We start from the raw sequence: 23,383 nt of genomic DNA, 5'->3' as shown, positions 1-23,383 counted from the left end.
ACAACATTGATGGACTGAAGAATATGGGCCTTGGGCGTCATTGGGACAGGTGTTTTGGCCTGGTTAGCGACTGCTTGGAGCAAGTGAGCTTTGTGGTTCAACGGTGGAGCAGCACACAGGGACACCGGTGCTTTGACAATTGTTGGAGGAGTCAAGGCTGCTGCAAGTGTCGTTTGAGGTCCCACTTTTGCAACGTTAGGCAGCGCAGGTGATGGCGTGTTCGGTTTGCAAGGACCTGATGGACTCACTGAACATGGTTTCACCACGGAGCTGGGAGAGACAACAGCTGCTGGGTTTGGATTGATAAGACCGACAGGTAGTTGAGACTTGGTTGGCGATGGAATGGCATTGTTAGGGGCTACTGCCACACATGGACGTGGACTACTTGCTCGGGCTTTCTTTTCAGGGGGTTCGTCCGTATCGTTGTTTTCCACCGGTGCTCTGAAAAATAAACTTGAATTAATGCTACACACTCCAAACAATTTTAGAAAAGGAAGTGCTACACCTATCCATCATTTCTTTTTTGCTGTTGATAAAAACTGGCTTTTGTAAAATGTTAATAATGGTGAACTTATTTAAACTTAAAATACATTGATTCTAAGATATTTTGAGCAAAGTTGACTGGAAAAAAGTTTTTTCTAAAGTACATTTCAAAAAATTGAACCATATTATAATAAGTAAAAAAATGGGTGGTGGACAATAAAGACGAAGCAGAAACCGCTACAATCAAGTATTCCTTACGACTGGACTCAATTACTATCTACTTGAAAGTCTTTCATCAGAGTGGGAAAGGAAAAGTGTCCTTACAAAATTGTACTTTCACCCAATTTAGGGTAGAAAAGACAAAGGACTAAGCAAAAATTTCAAATCTTTGCTGCCATTGATTGAGTGATGCTAAAATTCTCAGAAATTTCGAAGTTTTCCTCTGTGTTTCCTAGATTTTTCATGACTTATCTGGCCAAAACATTTCCTATTTCTCAGATTACTGAGGACTCAGAAGATAAGAAAGCTTCTAGTTATGGAAGGGCTAATCTGATATGTAAGTTACATTAGCCGGAGTGATAAGGAATTTAGAACTGTTTGCTTATCAATTAAATTTGGACTTACTTGCTGAGATCAGATGCAACCGGAACATACATCCCTTCTTCAGACTCTTGCATTGGGACAAGAAGCCCACTGACAGGATCGATTATCATCGTCGGCTCAGTTGGAGCACAGGATGGAACTTGGGCAGGAGATGGGACAGCCGGTGATGGCGGTGAGGGCAGCGGTGCTTCAGACACAGTTCCTGCTGGGGAGGATACTGGAGCTGGTGCAGGCGGGGCCAGAGATGCTGGAACAGAGGCTGGAGCTGGCGGTGTTGGCGTATCATGAACGCTGGGCACCGGTGAGGCAGCCTGTTGAGCTGCTGCCTGTTTGCGTCTTGGAGATCGGCGAGTTAAATCTGGCAACACTGTCGTCAGCAGAGTGTTTTGCTGTGCACGAGCCGAGCGACGAGTATTCGCTGCTCCTGAGCGTAGACCACGCACAACTTCATCAATTGTGTCGTCAACTGTGCTGCGAGAGCCATCCTTCTCCTGCAACCTGCGAGACTTTCTTGTTGACGCTGCTGTTACTGCAGCAGTCGTTGTAACAACCGCAGCAGCAGAGGTGGAAATAATAGTTGCGACTGATGTTACGACCTGAGTGGTGGTAACAGGTGTTGTCGTGATAGCTGTGGTTGTTGTCGTGGTGGATGCTATTGAGGCTTGATTTTGGTTTTCAGGAGGCGACTTAATTGTCAATATCAACCTTGGCTGTTGGCTCACTTCTTCATCAGAATCATCCTTAAATTCATATATATCTGCAGGCTCTGGGACCTTTTCTTCCTCAACAGCACCCTGAAGCTTGGCACGCCGTGTCATTACACGGCCTCCACCTCCTGGTAGCCTTCGGCGGCGGCCTCGGCGTGCATTTGCATCTGCTAACAATTTACCTGAGAAAAAGAGAGGAAAATATCTTGTTAGAGCGAATACTTTGAATAATTCAGAAATTTTTTATTTATATTTGAAAAGAAAAAAAAACAACAGAAATATATATGTATGATGTTAATTTTAAAAAAATAAAAAAAACCAGGAGGTCACTAATAATTTTCCATCATTTTAACGGCGTATCCGTAGGAAATACGAATTTCATTTTTTTCTCTTTGACAAAAGACTCATGAAAACGGTAAACAATTTTCCTTTTAAGGTTAATGGAAAAAATCACAGACATCAGTTATTGTAAATAAAATAAAAAAGTTGTGATAAGGTATAGTGAGAAATTTTTACTATTATAAGGCTCATCATATATAAAAGAGCCACTGAATGTTTGAGGATAAACAAAAATGAGATCCACCATTATTTATTCGAACCAACGAGCCAAAGAGCTTAGAATCTAATTAACTTGGAGAGATGGGAGTGCCTCTTCCATGGTGTAAAAGAGTATTAAAGATATCAAAAAATTAGTGAATCAGTACGATAACTAATTCACAGGTCAATGCTCACCAGATTCTTCTTTTGAATTAGCTGTTTCTTCTTGGAGTTCAGTTTTCGTGGATGTCTTGCTCACGATTTCCTTGGTCTTTTTGCTGTCATTTAGATTGACGATAGAGGAACCTGACTCTTCCACTCGGATGATTACAGGCGGCACGGATGTTTCTTTGATGGTTTCTTTTCGTGTAGACATCTTCAAATCAGGAGAATCTATTTCTTTGAGAGTAGTTATTTTCAGATCGCTAGCTACTGTGTCAACCTCACTGCTGGTGACTGGTAGGGTACACTCAGCACCGGCAACAAGATCAGGCAGTGCATTGCAAGAACCATCAGTGTTGACACTACTAACTGGGGTTACCACACATGTTTTGGGCGAGACATCACTGACTTGAGTGGAGGAGGAAGTTACAACAGATGCACTGCTACTAACCACAGTGACTGCGGATGTATTCGACAAAATTACACCACTACTACTGCTGGAACTTGTGAGCGAGCTACCTTTTTCCACTTTCTCCAGGTCTTCGGCCTGCTTCTGCCTTTTGGCCTCTAGCTCATCATTCAAACGAGATTCCATCTCGCTGACAATCTGACTCAACTTGGATTCTTTGAGCACCTCTTCGGTTTTTACAGCAGTTTCAGTGCTTGATGTGCAACGGTTCATAAGGTCAGTCAGCCAGTTGGGCTCATTTTTTGTCACCGATACATTTTCCTTGTCATCCAAATGGTTTTCTACTGTGGATGGTTTCTTTTCACTTGCTGAAGGAGACTTCACGTCAACTTTAGGAGAAAATTTATCTGTTTCAACAGGGGCTTTACTTAGAGATGGGGCCTCTGTGTTTAAAGGTTTCAAGCATTCTTCATTTAAACTTGATTTTACCGACTCAATGCATGACTGGATGTTGAAACCAGGAGATTCCTTCATTGAGTATGGGTTGTTGAATAGATCGTGTTTCATAAAAGAGGGCGGGCTTGGTATATCTTTGCTTGGAAAATCACCATACTCTTTGCTTGGTCCAAGGTGGAATTTATCGGACATGTCTGTCACTTGGTACGCAGCTATATCCACTTTTGTGTCGATGTTGTCTATCTTGTTGGACAGATTCTGGATTTGATCCATGGAGTCATAAGGGAACTTGGCTCCAGGTTTGCGATACGTGTGTGTAAATGGTGCTACCTTCAACTGAGCGGCAGGGTTAGCATTTAACTGAGGTTTAGTTGTTGTGGAAATGACGGATGAAATTGGTGGCCGTGTTGGCTGATGATTTGAGTTGACAGACATGGATAGCGGCTCGTTTGTATGCATAAACAGACTTTTGGGTGAAATTTGGGTGACAGGTGATGGTGAAGAGCCTGGATAACTTGAATGAGTAACGACTGTAGTTGAGAATGGCTGAGCTTTGAGCGGCTGGTAATTCATGTGCGGTGTATGAGATATGACTGCTGCTGTGGGCTTGACTGCTGACACTGGCAAAGAAAAAGAGGTAGTTGTCAGAGTTCCTGTGGTGGCAAGACCTTTGATAATTGAGCCACTAGTTGCAGTCAAAGATTGTGTTGTTTGGGAGGATGAAAGTTGGGAACTGGTGGTGAGAGATTTGCTTGTCAGGGGTGAGACAACTGTAGGTTTCATTGATGTCTGGCTGGGTGATGAAATGTTGACAGCTGTAGTTGGTGCGAATGAATTAACTCCTTTCTGCGGAAACACTCCAGCAGACCCTATAGGGGCTGCAGTTGTAATAACAACTTCATGAATTTTCTCTCCACCTACAAAACTGACGTGTCCTGTATGGTTTACTGGACGACTCAAACTTGGAGGATGATGGTTCACAGGGCTAGTATGACAAGTAGCAGCAGTTTGAGAGATGGTATTTTGATGGCTCACTGGAGCCCCAGTGAAACCAACTGTGGTGAGAAGGCCCACACCAATATTTCGATTCAAAACAGTACTTGTTGCAGCCGTAATACTGGAAACATGGCCAGGTGACAGAGCAAGAGGACTGTTGGAATGGCTCCCAATCGACAGATGACTCTGCAATGGGCTGTGCGATGAAGTTACATTATGGGTTAAAGGTGCCGCAGTGCCAATGGTTGGACTTGATGTGGCACCTGTGTGAGAGATGATCCCAGTGAAACCTGCAACTGTGGTGTGCGAAGAAATTCCTACATGAGTTGCAGCCGAGTTTGATGTTGTTTTGATAAAATTAGCCGGGATGGGAGATAATGCAGCTTTCCCACATCCTTGAGATGTTACTGGGGAAATGTAGCTCGGTGAAACGACAGATGTAGATTTCATGTGACTTGATCCTGTTGTGACTGCTGGATGAGTACTCCCAAAACTTGGACTGAGCACACCGTGTGTTCCAGCTGCTGGACTAGAGGGAGCAAATTTATACGTAGACTTGGGGTTAGGAGAAATACTACTTTTCGGAGAGTGCTCATTAAATGCTGCCAGTTTCTGGTTTGGTGAGAGAACCGAGAAGTTTTTAGATGGAGGTGTTGCATTTGCGATTGGTCCATCAACTACAGGCATGGTCAACGATTTCTCAACATTTTTGAGAGACTCCCTAGGGGACTGAAACTGCCTTGGAGGGGAGGGACTGATCACCGGAGATGTTTTCATGGCATTATCATTGATTTTTATTGACAACGGACCAGGTAAGTGTGATGCAAGACCAATTTCATGGGATGAGGTTTGAGGAGAGGAGAGGATTTTGGGAGGATACTTAGAGTTGACTCTGGGAGGGTAGCGATATTTGATGGGTTTCCCGGACAAAGTTTCGTTTAGAGAAAGGTCATCCAACTCATTGGTTTTATTGTTGTCCTTCTTCACTTCAGGTTTAGAGTCCACAAATCGAAGAGCATCAAATTTGCTTGGGGCGGATTTTTGCTTTTTAGAACTCTGGTCAGTGTTTGAACAAAATTCATTTTCTAGGGTATCTTCGAAAATTTGAGGTTTATGATCTTCAGTTGCCATTGGTTCATCGATCTTCAGTTTCTCCTCATGAGGCTCAGACTTTACAGTGTCAAAAGCATCATTTAATTTAGCTTCATCTTTGACCATTCTAGCTGGGGACTCCGATTTAATTTCAGGCATCTCTACATCGGCAGGATCTTCTTTTTTGTCAGGTTTGGTGGTTGCAAGAGCAGCTATTCTTTCTTCAAGACCTTCTCTTGAGCGACACGTGGCTGGTAGGTCTGGCGTTTTTGGCAATGCATAAATATCATCTGTGAAGAAGCTGTCTTCAGTATCAGTATCTATGCGCAAGTCAGGTTCTGAGGTGGGAGTTTCAGGTTTTGACGGCTCATCAGCGTACGAAGCAGAGTCATCGAAACCGGCTCCTCCAAATGCATCTTCCAGCAAAGCAGCAACTGCATCTTCTGTTTCTTCTTGGGAAATGATGACTGTCGGTTTCTCCTCTGCTGGTGAAGCACAAACTGGTGATTTAGTGGCTTCCTCTTTTACAATAGGATCTTGAGCCTCTGAAATGCTCTTGACAGCTGTTTCGTGGATGTTCTCATCAACTTTCGAACCAAAACCTGGAATGTCAAGTTTCTTGTTATGTGAAACCATGGGCAGTAACACAGGCGGAGAAGAATGGCAGACTGGAGGGGAGAGAGGAGATGTCATAGATTCAGTATCTTTATCTTTCGAGCTCGAGTGCTTGGATTTCTCCTCCTTAGACTTCTTCCGCTTTTTCTTCTTGATTTTCACTGGTTCTGGAGGCGGAGGCGAAGAGCATGATTCAAGTAGTCCAGCTTCGATTGCATCTCCCATTTCTTCTAGCTCCTTCTTCCTTTCTTTTCGTCTTTTCTCTCGTTTGTTCATTGTTTCTTTTTCGGACTCAGAATCTGTGCCGTATACTTGTGTCACTTGCCACTTCCGATCATATTGATTTTTATCGGATGAGTCATCGGACAGAGGCCCAAATATGTCTTCCATTGAATCTTCTTTTTTGAAAAAGTCAGCGGCATTCAATTTTTTGCGTCTAATTTTGGTGGATTTTTCATCAGTCTCGTGACTAAATTTGCGCCTGTGTTTCTTGGACGAGTGCTTTTTAGAACCACTTTCATCATTGTCCAGGCTTCTTTGACGCTTTTGTTTTTTCTTATGAGACTTCTTCCTTGGGGCACTCCTTGAGAAAGAGGTATCATCATTGCTAGGACAAGTTGAGTCATAGTTGACAGCAGGCTTGTCATCAACAGAATTCTCATTGATGTAGTTGTCAGAGAAAATTTCACGTTCATTAGGTCCGTTTTTCCCTTCAAAACCTCTATTGACATCACCATCACTCTCCTCAGAATGGATGCGAGAATTCTTTGTTCTAGCAGAGAAACTCTGGCGGCGGATAATATCATCTTCAGACTCGGACGTTACTTTCGGAGCTTTGTGTTTCATATCGTACTCGGAGACATTGTCTTCTTCAGAGCTTGTGATCAATAATTTACTGGATCTCCTTCCGATGCCTCGCTCAGAATCTGAGTCTTCATCATAGGATGTAGAGCGTTTCTTTTCTTCACGTTTTGCCCTGCTTTGTTTAAGCTGATTGAATTTTTCTTTTAGCCGCTCTTGCTTCCTTTCTTCTTTTTGTTTCTGCATATTTTTGCAAGATCTTGCTTTTACTTTATCGTACATTGAGATATATGCTGGCTCATCATCAACTATATCAAAAATTGAGTGTTGTTGGCGTTTCCCCGACTTGTCATCATCGCCACTTCCAAATTCACTTTCACTGCAAGTGTTGCCGCTATCTGTCCTCTGCTTGCTTTTCTTGTCTTTGTTCAACTTTTCACAGCTGCTTGAGTAGTCCTTCATCTTTTCCATGTTGCTGGGTTCTTTCCGCTTATCACCTGTTTCTTTGTCTTTGGATTTTTCGTTGGTTGACAGCTCTTTGATTTTCTCACTACAACTGGAGCTACTTCCACTAGATTCTTTACGATTGATACTTTTAGGACGCTTCTCATCAGTGAATTCTTTCTTCTTCGGTCGTTCTTCATCTTCTTTCATTTTTTCATCAAAAGATTTTGAAACACGATTATGTTTATCTACTTTCATGTCTTTCTTTGAACTTCCATAACTGCGAGAGCTATCTTTCGAGTCTCTTCTTTCAGGTTTAGATTTCTCATCAGAGCCATCTAAACTATCTTGAGAGCTAACTCGTCTTTTAGAGCCAATAGTTGCAGGGAGAGAGCTGGTACTCATCCGCTCTTTCCGACGTTCTTTCTTTATTGACTCAGATCGTTTCTCATCATAGATGTTATCAACTGATGGTTCTCTTTCCTTACGTTTCTCAAAATTATCTACTTCCTTGTTTCTTTTTGACTTGCACTTATCCTTTGATGACGTTTCAGAGTCCTTTGACTTGAAGTCTACATGATTGGTAAAATTGTCATCATCTTTTCGTCTTTCTCTGTCACAGCTTTCTCGTTTTTTCTCATGGATTTTATATTTTGATACATCATGTTCTTTATTTAACTCTTTGAAGGACAAGCTTTGTTCGCGAGTGATTTCTTTTACATGATTGACATCATTAATACTATTACAATCAATGTCATTTTTGTACAGACCATCAAAAAAATCTTTTTTACGTTCCTCATAAACTGAGTCATTGAGCTGGTTGTTTTTTATTCGGTTGTTATCTTTAAATTTGGCACTTATATGCTCCCAACTTTTGATTTTATCTTTGTGCCTTCCATTGTCTGGATGTTCAATTTCTTTCACCTTGAGAATTTCTTTGATTTTGCTTAGAGGATCCACCGATTCGTTGTTCTTCTTCTTCTTTTCATTGTCTTTTTTGATGCTTTCAGATGGACCAACTTCCTTCTTAGATTCTTGATTTTTGGCAGAGGTGTGCACGAAATTAACTTCCTTATGATGTTCTGAACTATCCAAATCTTTGTTTTGTTTTGCACTAGCACTGCCAGATTCTTTCCTTTTGGAATCTTTATCCTTTGTTTCTTTGTCTTTTGATTCTTTAGAATGTTTATTCACTGAATTATTGGACTGATTACACTTTTGTTTTGACAGAACATTGTTGGGTAAAAGGTTATCTTTGTCCTTCTTCTTCTCTTTTTCTTTTTCGACAGATATGGAGGAGTTATGATCCTTTCCACTTTTGTGTCGGTCTACACATTTGTTATTCTTGGAAGCATTAAATTCAGAATGTTCAACTCTCTTTGACTTATCGGTGGATTCTTGTTTTTGCACCGAAGATTCTTCTTTATACTCAGGACTATGAATGATGAAATTAGTTTTAGATTTCTTAATTGAGTGATCCTTTTCTGAGTCTCTTTCTTTCTCTTTCCGAATCTTGGAGCACTCAGTATCTTCAGACTTCTTTATTTGAGAGTTGATGTGTGGCTTGCTGTTACTGTTGTTGTTTTCCGCTTCTTTCTTAGTCTCATCATTTTTCTTCCTATCACCAACTTCTGACTTTGATTCCTCTACTTTCCCGCTAGAGGTATCACACCTGTTTTCACAATTTTTTCGTTGTTTGATATCTTTTTTATCACAGTGACTGTTCCTCCGTTTACTTTCTGACTTATCATGAGAGCTTTCCTTGTGTTTTGAGCTTGCTTTATCAAATGAGCTGTCTTTTAGTTTGCCGAGTTGGGGCAATTTCTCAGTGCTGTCTTTATGCTTGCGTTCTGAACTTTCATGAGTTTTTGAACCATGCTTATCCCCACTTTCATGTGATTTTAAGCTTTTATCGGAGCTTTCATGGCGTTTATCAGTTTTCTCAGGAATACTGTCGTGCGCTTTATGTACATTTTTATCACAGATATCTTTATTTTTACTCTCAGATTTCTCAGAGAAACTATCTTTCCTCTTAGCTTCTGTTCTTTCAGAGTCTTTTGTTTTATGCTCAGAAGACGACTGACTTCTGTGCCTGTGGTCAGATTTCTCAGAGGAAAAGCTATCTCTCCTTTTGCTACTATACTTGTAGTCATGTCTTGAGTCGTGTTTGGCGTCAATTTTGAGATCAATTTTTTCTGAAACACTGTCTTTCCTCTTGGACTCAAATTTTTCATGAAAGGGTTTGTCATCTTTCGGTTTTGAGTCACTCTTATCGAGACGATTTTCTTTCTCTCGATGCCTGTTTTCTGCATGTGGTTCTTTGTCTTTATGCCTGCTTTCTGTGGATGAATCTTTGTCCTTATGCTTGTGTTCAATATGAGCTTCTTTTTCTTTATGCTTAGGTTCTATGGCTATGGTTGAATCCTTTTCTTTGTGCCTAGAATCACCCAGAGAATCTTTGCTTTTTTCAGGAACTTCCCTACAATTTTTAATTGTATCTTTGGGTTTATGCTCTTTCTCAACTTTTTCAACTAACGTCACACACGGTTTGAGTTCAGGCATCTTGGGAGAATCAGCATCACTTTTTGATGAAATATCACTGTCAGTATCTCTAGTTTTAGAGTCTGATTTGTCCTCAAGGGGATGGCGATTTTCAGATTCTTCTGGAAAATTCTTTGATAGGTCATTTTTGGGACTTACAACCGCATCAAATTTAGAGTTTTGGTCACCTGTTTCTTTGCTGTCTACTATTTTGACTTCATCAAAGATCTCTAAATCATTTTCCGGTAAAGAATTGCACTCAATTTTTATTTCATGTTTGATTTTAACTACATCATTGCTTTCTACTGGAGCCTCAGTTGTAGAAACTACTTCATTCACGGTCACCGGTTCCAACACATTTTCTGGTGGATCAATATTTTCCTTGATGGTTTCGCTGTCAGGAGAAATCGGGGTTTCTGCGACCACTTTATCCAGAACTGGAGGTTTGATATCATCAATAGGACTTCTTGGCTGCTGCTTTTCATACATTTTGGAATCAAATTCATCATCACTAATTTCCATGTCCTTCTGCAAATGGTGGATTTCTTCTTTGAAACTAGATTCCGAGTCAGATATTGACTCATACCTGGGCTTTTCAAATTCCATTGGCTCAGGGGCTGTTATATTGTTTTCAGTAGGTTTTGAACAACTAAAGCTAGCTGACGCTTCAGCACAACTTAGAGGAGTGTCGTCAATATTATTCACTTCTGATGGAACTAAATCGCACTTTCCGCTGGTTTCTTTTGATTTAAGTTCGATTGCACTCCTTGAATCTGGATGTCTAGGATTCAAACTTATTTTGAAGCTATTATCAGAACTATCTTTACTATCAGGAACATTTTTATGATTATCTTGCGTTTGGATTTGATCATCCCGATCTAACTTCAATTCGTATCGTTTGCCTAAAAAATCAGGTACTTTGGTAGAACAAGTGTAGTCATAGGTTATGGAGGAGCAGGTCTGACCCCTCTCCAGTCGAGGGTCTGAAGGAAATGTTTCTCGTTTTTCTAAGCGTGGGTCGACTGAAACAGCATCCCTTTTATCTAATGGGCTACTGAAACAATCTATTTTTCTATCTAGAGAATCTATACTTTTTGGCTTACTACTGGAATCAAGGTTTGAGTGATCTAAAGTGGGGAGCCTTGAATCAGCTCTGGGATTAGTTTCTAATTTATGCTTTCCTGGTTGAGAGCTAATTCTCAATTCATCTAGATCTCTCACTCTTAACCTGTCAGCAGCATTTTCTCTGAATTCAACTTCTTTTAAGTTTAAGGACTCTTTAGAATCTGTGCTCTCTCTCCCTCGTCTATGATCCATGAGGTGTTTCCTTGGGTCTACATGAGCTATTGCTGGAATTGGTTCACCTATACTTGACTTCCGCTCGGAATGATTCAGCCATTTGAGGACTGACTCGTCATCGCGAGATCTTCGCTTTCCAATTGCTTCTTCGATGGAGCTTGCTGATACTGGTTCAAAACGAGTTGTTCCATAATCACTGACAGGGGAGGTGGGAGTTGTTAAAACTGCCATAGAAGTTCCCGTAGCAACAGATGAAGTTGGTAACACCGGAGGATGACTTGGGAATGGATATTGCAAGCCTTTTGCTGGCGCAGGTGATGAAGCAGGCGACTTGGGTATGGAGTAAGATGGTGATGGAAGGGGTGAAGAAACATCTAAGCGCGTTCGTATCGATGACTGAAAATTGGGTCTTGAGGGTACAAATTCTTTTGGCTCGTACTTCTCCCGAAAGTTTTCAAGCCTCTTCGAATCCTCATCAAATACACTCCGCCTTGCCAGAACTGATTTCACAATTTCCGAGGGCTGCAGCTCATGAACATCTAGATCAAGTAGTTTATGCCTTATTCTAACCGAAGAAGAATCTACTCTCGCAGTTGCTGTCCGGGAGCCCGACCATTTCTCATATTTTTCATCTAGTGACCGCAATCGTTCTTCCCATTCGGGAGAGGGAGGAGGTTGAGAGTCAGAGGATGAAGAGTCAGGTCTAGGCGGGGATGCTGGTGGACTGGGAGGAGTTGGTCTTGGTGAAAAAACTTGGGAGGCAAACCTGGGTAAAGGAAGGGATAGGGGGTCCCCGGGTTTATCTCTGGGTGTTTTACGGGGTTCCACGGGTATCAAATTCTCTGGCCTTTCATCACACAGTGGTGTGCCTGGCCGGCTACCTTCTCCACTTTGACTTCTATGATGCCTACACCTTCGACGCGAACTTCCCTCCTCTCCTGAGCTGGGACAGTCTTCCAGTTGTTCAAGAAGTGCATGCCTTTCTTTCTGCAAATGCCGTATGTCTGGCGGTCCAACCATTACTGTAACTAAAGGGTCACTGGGTGCATCATCTGCAATATCTTCATAACTTCTGAAAAAAACAAGAAAAAGGATAAAATTAAAAACAAATAAATTAAAACAATTGAACAAGAGACTGATTCAAACCGAGGTGTCCGACATTAGCTGATGATTATGCTTCCTTCCTTCCCTCCCATTTTCCTGAATCATCGAAATTGTTGCATTACATGAAACTTCATCAAAACATCTAGGAAATCAATGCTAAATGAATGAATGCTAAGGCTTAATATTGATCCAAATCATTGGTTGCAGGGTGAAAATAAAATTAAAGGAAACCTGAGCTTCATACCTATTGACACATTCCAAAGTTAGCTCTAAATTCAATGAAGACTTAATTGTCAGTAAAAAGTCATGAAGGTTCCACTCGCTAACTTTAGACAGGGATGGAATGATGTTTGGTTCCGTATTTTCCCTTGATGATTAAAATTTAAAGTGAAAAGGAAAGTCAGCACTGTATGAACTAGAAATAGTAGAGGGCATTGCATTACTAAGGTACTTCAGTTATGCATTGCCAGCAGTATGATACTTCAGCGGCATGAATCCATGGAATTTTGAAATTCCACCTAAAACAGAGTAGCCTCAACACTTAGACGAAAAAACACAACACTTACTTGCTGATAACTAACGACAATTAAAAACTAGGACAATGAAATCTTTGACTTGAATTTTTTCAGACAATAATTCTCTCTCTACAATGGAGAAGACTACGAAGTTATAAAATCCACAAGACATTCTGGTTCTAAGAGAAACACAACTGAGAGTCGATTCAGTTTAAAAAAAGGAAAAATAAAAAAAGTGATAAATCTGATAGAAATGAAACAGATTGCATACCGGACAGAACAAGGTTTCACGTCGTTGGGGTAATCGGAAAAATCAAAACGAGAGGTAGGTAGGTGACGGGGATAGCGAGAGGAGGAAACTACGTGTCTACTAGATGGCTTCCCACCACTGCTACCCGATGAGGACGGAGTTTCGAAACCTCCTCTCAAACTTCCAGAACTGTGCTGCGGAGAAGTACCCGTACTGCACACACACCCAAGCAATCCAATTAGATCACACCAGTTTCAAATCAAATTTAATTATTAGCAATGTCTGAATCTTTCAATTGAATACAGCATAATCAGGGTTCATTTAACTATTTTTAACGACAAAACAGGACTTCTTAAGGAGCTTTCCCTTGCAAAATTAACCTTGAAAAACGAAAATGAAAATTTTGACTTTCAAAGCACGTTTTAAGAACTTACAAAATCACTTCAAAAACTGTGAAGAATGCTTTAAAAATTGGAAGTTCCTTCACTTAAATTTTAAGCCTTGCCTATCTACATAATCACATTGTCACCTTCCAGGCAAAGTATCACAAGCGCCATGCAACGTTTAAAAATTTCCGCCGCCATTATATTTTTTTACAGAGAAATTGTTCAACGAAGCTGTCCGAAAATTTCACTGAATTTTCTTTGTGCAGCCGATAAAATTTAATGAAATTTCCAAACAGATTCAGCCAACAATTTCTCAGTAAAGAAATAAAATGGCGGCGGAAATTTTTAAACGTCGCATGGCGCTTGTGATACTTTGCCTGGAAGGTGACGACATAGGCAAATGTATTACTTTGACACATTGCAATGGTCTCAAACACAAAAGAGGAGAAAAAATACTAATCTGCCTGAGAGTTGTAAAAAATTGTCATTAGATGATATACAATTTGAGGATTTACGAATAAATGCAGGCAATTTCTCCCAATTCCAGGATATTCCAGAACTTAAATTCAAAAACTTAACAGACTTTTCGACGTAAAATGAACCCTTATAATACTTTTCCTGAAATAAGCCGATGATGTCTAGCTACTCCTAATATGTAGATTTCCGAATTTAAAAATAAGATTTTAAAATAAGATCACCCAAAAAATGCATCAAAAAATTCCTACACTCACAGTTAGGGTTTCGATAAGGAACACTTAACTATCTCACATAAAGACCTACTACTGATGTCCACGGTAACGGCGTTACACAACACTTTTTTTCAAGACTTCCTCCTCACATTAAACCGGGAAGTTTTTTACAAGGTGCAAAGTGTGGGAAAGTAACCAAACACCCGCAGGGAACTCGATAAATTAGTTCTGGTGGATTTACTCTATAGTTCTGAGGAACAAATGGTGTTATTCAGAGACTTTCATCCAGGATGAACAAGAAAATTATGAAGCATACTCCTTTGCAAAGAAATTCCATTATGAATTCAAGAGAACTCGAGACATTTTCACAAACATGGAGACTTTGAATTTTGATACTAAGTTCATCAATAGGATGTTTAAGAGTAACTTCAGTTTGTAGACTAATGCAAAAGATGAAATACCACACGAAAATGTTAATCAGCCAATCTTGATGACACACTCATTAAGTGTTTGATGCATTTAATTCCACATTTAAATTCTGAATGCTGGATAGCAGTTGCAAGAAATAACTATCGGATGATACATTCACCGCCAATACTTTGCATTTGGCAAAGAAAGAAAAAAATTAACAATGATAGTCACAAAGATGATCTGAAACATATGTTTCTTGTGAAGCTAGATGTGAAAGACTTACTTTCTACTTTTCTTTTCAATTTTTTTTTTACACAACAATTTTTCCTCTCTACATTTCAGTGTTCAGAGTTTTTTACAAAACCTCCTCCTTTGGGTGTCTCTTCCTTTCATAGAAAGTAGTCCTAGAAGGCGAAGTTTAGTAATTATTCCTAGAATTCTTGATGAAAGTTATTCTTGATGAAAGGGGTTATAACTTGTCGGGATATCTGATAGCAACCTCCACTACAGTAAATCACTAAAGCTCGACGCCATTACTTTATTGTGAGCATTGCACGTTATAAAATTGGGAATTGATAAAGAAATGAATGATAATGTGATCTAATCTGAAGTTTTGTATTTGCAATTCATATTAACAAAGCTGACAATAAATGAATTTAAAAAAATAAAATACAAAATAAAACCTACTACCTCTTGAAATATTTTGCGTTTTATTCGTTGCCAGGAATTGCATTAAGTCAATCTATTTCAAGCAAAGATATCATTTTCTTCAAAACTTCGCCAAAATACTTCAAAGATGGTTGACATATCTAGTCAGGTTACAAAATAGGGAACATTAAATCAACAGACGCATGCTTACCTATTTTCATAAACGTTAAATTTATCTAAATGTTCATAAAATGCTTCTTGACACTCCCGCGAGGCAAAGTCGACTTGCAATTTACGCCCCCTTAACACTATTCCTCGCATCTGATTGACGGCTAACTGTGCAAATAGGATCTGAAAAGAGAATAAATACAATTAAAAAAAAATTGTTGGAAATTCAATCTTTTAGGTGGATTAACAACTGTAGGAAGTTAAAGATGTTCTACATACTTCTGTGAGATTTATTCAAGTGACCTCATTAACATTATCTCCCCCTTGAAAAAGCGTATCTCAATTGCGCTTTCTAGGTATTTCTTTCGACATTTAATTTTTTTCACGAGAGAACTGTTGCATGAATTTGCCTAAATTTCCCAGTGATTTTTTCTATACACTTGCGAAGAACACAAAACTTTTCAGACGAATTTGCGCAACGGTTCTTCCATGAAAATATAATATGTTCATAGAAATACTGACAGTGCAGATGAGATACATTATTTTGTGCAAGAGACGACATTAAATCAGCACAAGAAAGAAACTGAATCCTTGGAGGAAATTGTTGTAACTTTAAAAAATTATCAAATCTATACTGATCATTTGCCTTTTTTCTGATGATACATACTGAGATTCTAAACACCCTCATGACAAATTATTTCAAGAATAAATAAATAAATAATATTGTCATCACCATAGAGCTGACCATTTTTTCAAAGAGGAGAGGAACTCAAAATTGATCTAGAGACTGTGACGGGGTTGTTACTTATGTTACCAATATTAACCAGGTTTGCCAACCTGAAGTCACCAACTTTTGGGTTTTTCCACTAAGTTTTAAGCAAGAAAAACACTTCAACCTTGCAAGATTTTCTCGCAACGTTAACTGTTAAAAATAGAGAACAACAAACCTGCTGAAAAAAAACTAGGGCATGACCTCTACTCCGGTCAATTGCAACATGAGATACAGGTCCAAATTGGCTAAACTGCACACTGAGGGATTTTTCAGATACGGTTTCTGCAAAGGAAAAAAAGAACATAAAATTTTAAAATAAAGAGTGAAAAGAAAATATATCTTTCATGCCTAGAAGGGCCTTGCATATAAGCAGCTACCTATGTATAGCATAAACTTTTTGTATTATCTCATGACCTGGCGCAGCAGGAATAATGTGAAATTTTTAAAAGCACCTCTTAGCTATCGAAACTACTTCCGAACATCACTGGTTGTCAGACTGTCTGAGTCTGCTAGTAGGAGTAAAATTTTGTCAGTCAGTTAGTCAAAAAGCTGTTAAAAGCTTACATTCATGACCTTCGTCATTATATGTATGTTATTACTTTTTGGAGCGTTTTCATTAACCTTTCTTGGTTTTTGCTATAGTTGTAATATTTTTTTCTTCATGCAGAGAATATTGATGAATATTTGTCATTTTTCAGAAATGGAATTTTATCATTTTGAATAAAAAACTAAATATTTTTCCGAATAACTCCAGAAAGGACTTTAGAGGGCTAAGTATGCTATTTTCCTATCGCCTATTTTCCTTGTTTAAAAAAAACAGGGTCAGGAAAAAAAGAGATAGGAGAAAGGTAAGGCGGGACGGAATGATGGAAACCCTGGAACATCACTCACCTGCAATTCCATCCAGCCACACACAAGCTGTAGCCAGGGATTTGCCGTAGCCTAAATTTATTCGTGTATGTCCTAAATATTCACCATCCATTGCACGCATGGCGCGCACAACTGAAACAATATCACAGTACTGCACAAATGCATACACAGATCCAGAACTTTGTTTTTTAATATCTATTTCCTGTAACAAACATACAAACAGACGAGTGAGATCACTGAAAATTAATTTTAAAAGGTTGTATGATTAAACACACGCTACAAAAAAGTGTTCAGCTGCAGGCAAGCTGAGGTCTTAACTTTTCCTTAATCAAATGTCATTTCAGGTCTTAGCTTTGTTAGATATGAAAACATTGAAACAGAGCTAGGAGACAATTCAAGGATTGAGTTTATATAAACAGTAAGTATGCAGGTAGACATGAAACCTGGTTCAAGAAAACTATAAGCTTTGCACTGCCAAGAAGAAAAAATTAAAAATCCTTGGAGCCACATTGATGGTAAATCTGCAGAGATGTACATCTTGGTTTGCGATGATGCAGACAGCCTGATATATTTCATCTTCTGAACGAACAACTGCTGAATGTCTTTATTTGAAAACTTCAGTGATTTTTCTTCTGTATGTGAAAAATATTTTATAAAAACTTCAAGCCACCAGGAGGTTTTGAAACACCGCAACAGAAATACGCATTTCTAAAGTTTCACCATTGACATAAAACGATGTTCAGATTGTTCGGCTAAATAATTCTTTGACTATTCTTGGTTTATTCAGTCCAGAAAAACACTTAAAATATTAAAGAGATTCGAAAGATTTAAGGTACTTACGATAATTTCACCAAACTGCTTAAAGTGTTTCTGCAACTCGGTTGCAGTAATATCTTTTTCTAAATTGCCTATAAATAATGTTCTTGTTGCTTTTGGATGAAATTCATCTAGTTCTGCTTCGTACGGCCTGAAAAAACAACAAAAAAATAACAGACACATGAAAAAGAGTGGAATGGCGACAAGAAAATATAGAGCAAGAACTAGAAAAAAGAGAGGGAAAATTCCTTTGAAAGAACACTACACTGCAGTGAACACGGATTCAGGGATTTAATCATCTTACATTTTGGAGAACTTTCAGCTTTTATTGATCACTTCTTAGCCAGCCTACTGCTTTCTCAGCGGTGCTTCATAATAAGGTTTTTGGACATGATCAACACTTGGAGCCTTGCGAGGCAAAAACTTGAGTGGAAAAACTCAAGCTATCTTCATCAATGAGAATGTTGGAATGCTGCTCCCAGAATGAGAACGAGAATCCCATTAGGATTGAAAGAGCATCTTCTAAGATAATTTTTGAGTTTTGGGTAATTGGATAACATCTTTAAGCAATGGGTACATGCATTGAACACAAAACAATCAATGTTTTTTTCCGTCTAAAATCTTTCAAGTAATTGAATAGAAATGGACATTTTTTTCTTACGGAAGACCAGAGTGTACAGCATTTCAGATTTCCAAATTCGTTATATTTTGTCTGCATTATTCCTTCATTTGGAAGGAGCAAGAAAGGACAGCATTGAGCATTAAAATTATTCAGGCAAGTGAAGCTTAAATTTAACAATCATTGCGACTGCAGGTAAAAAGCTTCTACCTATGTGTATTCCTAATTTTTCCTATCACTGAGTTGACAGAAAAGCATTAAGAGAAACATGAAAAAAACTTACCTAAACTCATTATCATCAACATTTTGTCCATGATAAGGAGCTACATCAATTTTGCAACCAAAAAATAATTTATCATGAGAAATTTGCAGTGCTTTCTCAACATCATCAGCCTTTTTGAAGACAACTATGCCGTACCTATCAGCACCAGATCCAACAACTTTAACACACATAACTTTCCCATACTTTTTGTACTCATGGAAAAGTCCATCTTTTAAACTGGTATCTGAAAACACAAGTGCAAAAAAATTAATTCTAAGTATGAGCATACAACAAAATACTCATGACCAAAGAGGAGAATCAAAGTTAAGAATTTGCTTTCAATTAATTCACTCTGGAAATAATGAGTTAATGATTTTTTCTTTCTCTCTATTTACGAGAAAAATCTCAGCTGAGGGATGAAAGAATCGATCCCCAGAGACTATCACATCACAGTGAGGATACTATCATTTGAAGCTAACAAAAGGTATATTTGATCATCCTTATAACTTCAGGGCTGTTTAAATCATGAAAAGTATTTACAAATAAATTAAGTTAAAAAAGTAAGTATTAAATTTATTCTTGAGCAACAAACACTATTGTTCGGATCCAAAAAGTATTTCCTACAATATTCTTCCACTGAGCATTGACTCTACAGCAGATATTGTTCTCGGAACACAGTCACCAATACAAGCTTAGTAACATTAAAAAATTCCGAAAATTTCCCAACTAGATGTGCTGAAGTCCATCACTTTTTTCCTTGTTCTTCCGAAGAAAATTACAGGCTGATTGTGGATCATAAAAAAATTTCCTGACCAGTCCCTAACATTTTGGAGGAAAAATTAATTATTAGAAAAGCCAGTCGAAAACTCAAAGCAGTTCCTGCCGGAATGCTCTAAATGAAAAAATCTCCATCTTTCTGACTTGAGCAGCTTCCTTCCGTTCCTTAGAAGAAAGGGCTATTCCTCTGTGTTTTCTGGGCCTTGTAAGCAGAATCAGGGTGTCAACAGACTTGTCAGAAAACAATTCCCTGACTTTTTCGGTAACACCCTAAACACAGTCATGAATATGCTTGATGATGAAAGAATACATACCACTAGATCGAGCAGGTAGATTTCGGACACAGATTGCAGTGGGACGAGTAAGACTAGATTGTGCCACAGTGGATTGGAGACCGGTTGTTGATTTATCTGAGTGACTTGATGAGGGTGAGCTGCAACTGCTACTACCTGAATGACTTGAACTAGAACTAGATCTAGATCGAGATCGTGATCTGCTGGAACCGCTTTCGCTACCATGGGATCCCGACCTACTGTAATAAAAACAAACAAAATTCAGGGGTCATTTCAAAATTTGGACATTATACCTATTTCATTCAGTTCAAATGATCAATTTGCAAGAGACCTACTCTGTGAGTAACATCATTTTAAGAATGACTCAATATTCCCAAAACTCCAATAATACGGAAACGTAATGTTGCAGCAGGAATTGATCCTAGGCCAAATACTTAAAAAATTCAGGTCCCTTGTAGTTTTGTAGCTGAGACCATTTTATTCACTCATATTCTTTAGTTCCTTTTCGAAGGAAAAATTTAAAATTCATATGAAAATATGTGTGTGAAACTCGTCTAGTTGGCACGAAAAGATAAGCTGAAAAAGTGGATAGGAAAATTAAAAATGAAGAGAAAACAAAATTGGTTACCTTGATTTAGATAATTTATTATGAAGAACTACTACAGAGGAAGGTTCTCGCCTTTCATCTTGATAGGATATATCAGGAGTTGCAGGCGTTGACGGATACCTAGTTGGACCATCATAACTATTCCATGACGGCCTATGACTTCTACTAACCACACTGAAACAAAGATAAAGAGAGAAGGTTAGAGATCCAGACCTGGACTATTCGAGGCCACAAAATTACGATTTGGGAACAGTGATATACCTTCACTGAGCCCAAGCATAAAACAATCTCACAAAGCAGCTTTTGATGACTAAAACTATGAGCAAAACAAACGGCACTGTCAAAAAAAATCGCTCTACCGAAAATTTCACCCCTTCACCCGAGGCCCCAGACACAATTGGACCGCGTTTAACAGAAAGGAACCAAGCCACATCAGTTTCTGCCAAATTTAACTGGGCAATTACATTTTTCACGAGAGAACGTTTGTTCGGATTCCTTTGAAAATTTTAAGGAGCTTGCTTTGTACGATGGAGAAAATTCCCTGAAATTTGCACGAAAATCCGCACAACCGTTTTCATGTAAAAAATTAAATCGCCAAATTAAATTTGGCAATAGCTGATGGAGTTTGGTTCCTTTCTGTTTAACGCAGTCCGATTCGTCATCCAAAGGAACGCATCTCTATTCCAAGGCAGAAAAACTGACCCAAGCGATTCGATTATTTACTTTAGCATGACTTCGAAAATCCCATTCGATACTTTGCCGAATTTTGCATGTCACCAAATGGAATCTCAGTAAGATTTCAAATTGGAAACTTAGAACGATTTCCGTGAGAAATGCGATTCACGAGAGAGCATTCCGTAACTAAGATATGTGCGTTCTTCCGCTTGAGAAACGACGATCCAACTCCGAAAATTACCATTCTAAAATCGATATCGAGAGGGGGGAACGGAAATAGGGGGCGTGCAGAGTGAAAGCCGGGTTTTTCGCGGACCCCCGGCGCACAATGGATCGAGTCAGTGTAAAAAGTCAGACGTGAAATTTTCGCCAAAAATTGTAAAATTTGACGTTTATCTCGTCACAATTTTCATATCAAGGGGAGGTTTTGATAGGAAATTTTACGATGAACCCGATGAAACTACTTTCAAACCATCAATATTTCACGTTAATGGAGAACAACGCTTTTAAAGTTTTTCAATCATGTCCGACCTTTCTTATTGACTAGATCCACTGTGCGGCGGCTGGAAAACTCCTGCGAGGCGTGCCGGGCTCCGCGGATCCGCGGGGAGGGGGGCGTAAAAACGGGAGGCTCCGGGGACCCGAGCGGTAAACCCTCGGAATTTTCGTCTAACGACGCTCCCGACCCCGGGAAACGTACAGTAATTCGCGTTCCGGGCCCGGCCGGGAGGGGGGGGGGGGGCTGGAAAAGCACCGCGCCGCCCGATAAAAATAAGCATTAAGGTGCAAAAATAAATCGAGGCGGGGCAGGGTTGTGGGGGGGGGGGGCGATAAAAAAAGGAGAATGACACGGTTGGAACATTGGGGCATTGAAAGGCGGAATGAAAAACTTCCGCGGCGAGGGCGGGGTCCGGGAGTCAAAGTTAAGACGTAGGAAACGGGAGGGGGTGGGGTATCTACATGCGCCACCCCCCGCCACGGCCGAGGCCGTGGCGGCGGGGCGGGAAAGGGGGGGGGGATAAACACGATTTCCACCCGGGCTAGAACGCGGAACGTATCGGTTATAGAGATGTGTAGTTTTCCCGACTCGGAGCTCGGGGCGCGGTGGTCCAGGGTACGGCACGGGCGAGGGGGTGGCGGCGGCGGGGCTCCGGCCGGGGCTGGGGGCGCCGAGCGACTTGCGGAAGGGGGCGCCGGGAAATCAATACGACGGGCGCGCCGCGCGCCCTTGCCACATCGCCCTCGCTCCCCTGGCTTCCGGATCGCTGGCCGCTGCTCAATCCCTTTATACATTCAGTCAAGGGGTGGCAAATCAAGTTTCAAAATTTCAGTCCCCTCAGTTTTCCAAAATTGATTAACTTTAGGACCACTTAGAGGCAACGAGGGACAAAAAATAGGAATTTTTAGATTTTCCAAGGTGTCTACTAAAACAGACTGACCAAAAATCAGTACTTTCACGGTACTTTTTCAGTACATTCCCAAGAAATTCAGTACCTCCTCAACGGAAAAATTCAGTTCTTTATCAGTACCTTTGACGAAATTCAAAAAATTTCAAAAATTTGAATTTCTCTCTCAAATTGCTACAATAAAACGAAAAAATTTTCGAACTTTCATGCGGAATTTCCGCACTTTTTCAGTACTTCTGAACCGCCCTTAAAAATCACTACTAGTTCCAGACTTTCTGGAAATTCCGGACTTGTAGACACCCTGTTTTCCCACCAGACTAAGAGGAAAACCAAAGCTATACGCGACACGGAGAAATTCGCCACTTCAGCTTGCACAATTTTCCCCTGACTTCAGGGTTGATTAGTTCGCTATTCCTGACCCGATTGGTTCACCCATGCCCATCCCAACTGAAGTCGCACTTAGGCCTAGTTCTATCCTCTGGTTAGAAAGCCACTCTTCTCCAGACATCAGTTAAAAAATTCAAAATTAGAATTCATCAGTCGTTAGGCAAATTATTGTGTTTGATGTTTCGCTCAACAAGTTGCTCACCGCTCCGTTGTTCCTCTCACGAACAAACGCAGGCGACTACATTTCAAAGTAGCCGAATTTTCCCTCGCATATTGCATTTTTACGAGGAGTTGCTTGGACATTCCTTACGGAAAATTTCACTAAACATTCCTGTGATCTCACGCTAAAATCAGAACAATTATGATCAAAAATTACCCGGGTACAGTATTGTAAAATAATGCATTGTTAGAGTCAATTTTGCAACCTTGGCATGGAGTTACGTTCCTCCAAACTGGAAACGACGAGTCATCCTAGGCCGAAAAGTTGAGTTAACCTCCATACTTAACCCCGGCCTCTTTCGATTGCATTGCCAGAGGTACATATGGACTGCATTTTGCAATTAGGAACCACAATTTCTGGCTC

At 39.9% G+C, this 23,383-nt stretch overlaps 1 protein-coding gene across 4 annotated transcripts in view; it reads right to left on the bottom strand.

Annotated features, from left to right (window-relative positions):
* spen (split ends) overlaps positions 1-23,383 on the bottom strand; it is a 159,249-nt gene that overhangs the window by 10,398 nt on the left and 125,468 nt on the right. For 3 of the 4 annotated variants that reach the window (XM_072301450.1, XM_019059069.2, XM_019059070.2), the window contains 11 exons: positions 20,354-20,506; positions 19,747-19,964; positions 18,677-18,899; positions 17,799-17,925; positions 16,980-17,160; positions 16,264-16,370; positions 15,360-15,499; positions 13,036-13,227; positions 2,526-12,217; positions 1,108-1,975; positions 3-441 (listed from right to left, as the gene is read on the bottom strand). In XM_072301450.1, the coding sequence (XP_072157551.1) occupies positions 3-441; positions 1,108-1,975; positions 2,526-12,217; positions 13,036-13,227; positions 15,360-15,499; positions 16,264-16,370; positions 16,980-17,160; positions 17,799-17,925; positions 18,677-18,899; positions 19,747-19,964; positions 20,354-20,506 (12,340 nt within the window). The remainder of the gene's footprint in view (positions 1-2; positions 442-1,107; positions 1,976-2,525; positions 12,218-13,035; positions 13,228-15,359; positions 15,500-16,263; positions 16,371-16,979; positions 17,161-17,798; positions 17,926-18,676; positions 18,900-19,746; positions 19,965-20,353; positions 20,507-23,383) is intronic. The other variant, XM_019059071.2, reaches the window with a different exon arrangement.

Source organism: Bemisia tabaci, chromosome 1 (genome assembly GCF_918797505.1).
Source record: "Bemisia tabaci chromosome 1, PGI_BMITA_v3".
Lineage (NCBI taxonomy): Eukaryota > Metazoa > Arthropoda > Insecta > Hemiptera > Aleyrodidae > Bemisia > Bemisia tabaci.
Note: the sequence above shows the minus strand (reverse complement) of the source record. Positions and strands in the feature narration are given on the sequence as shown.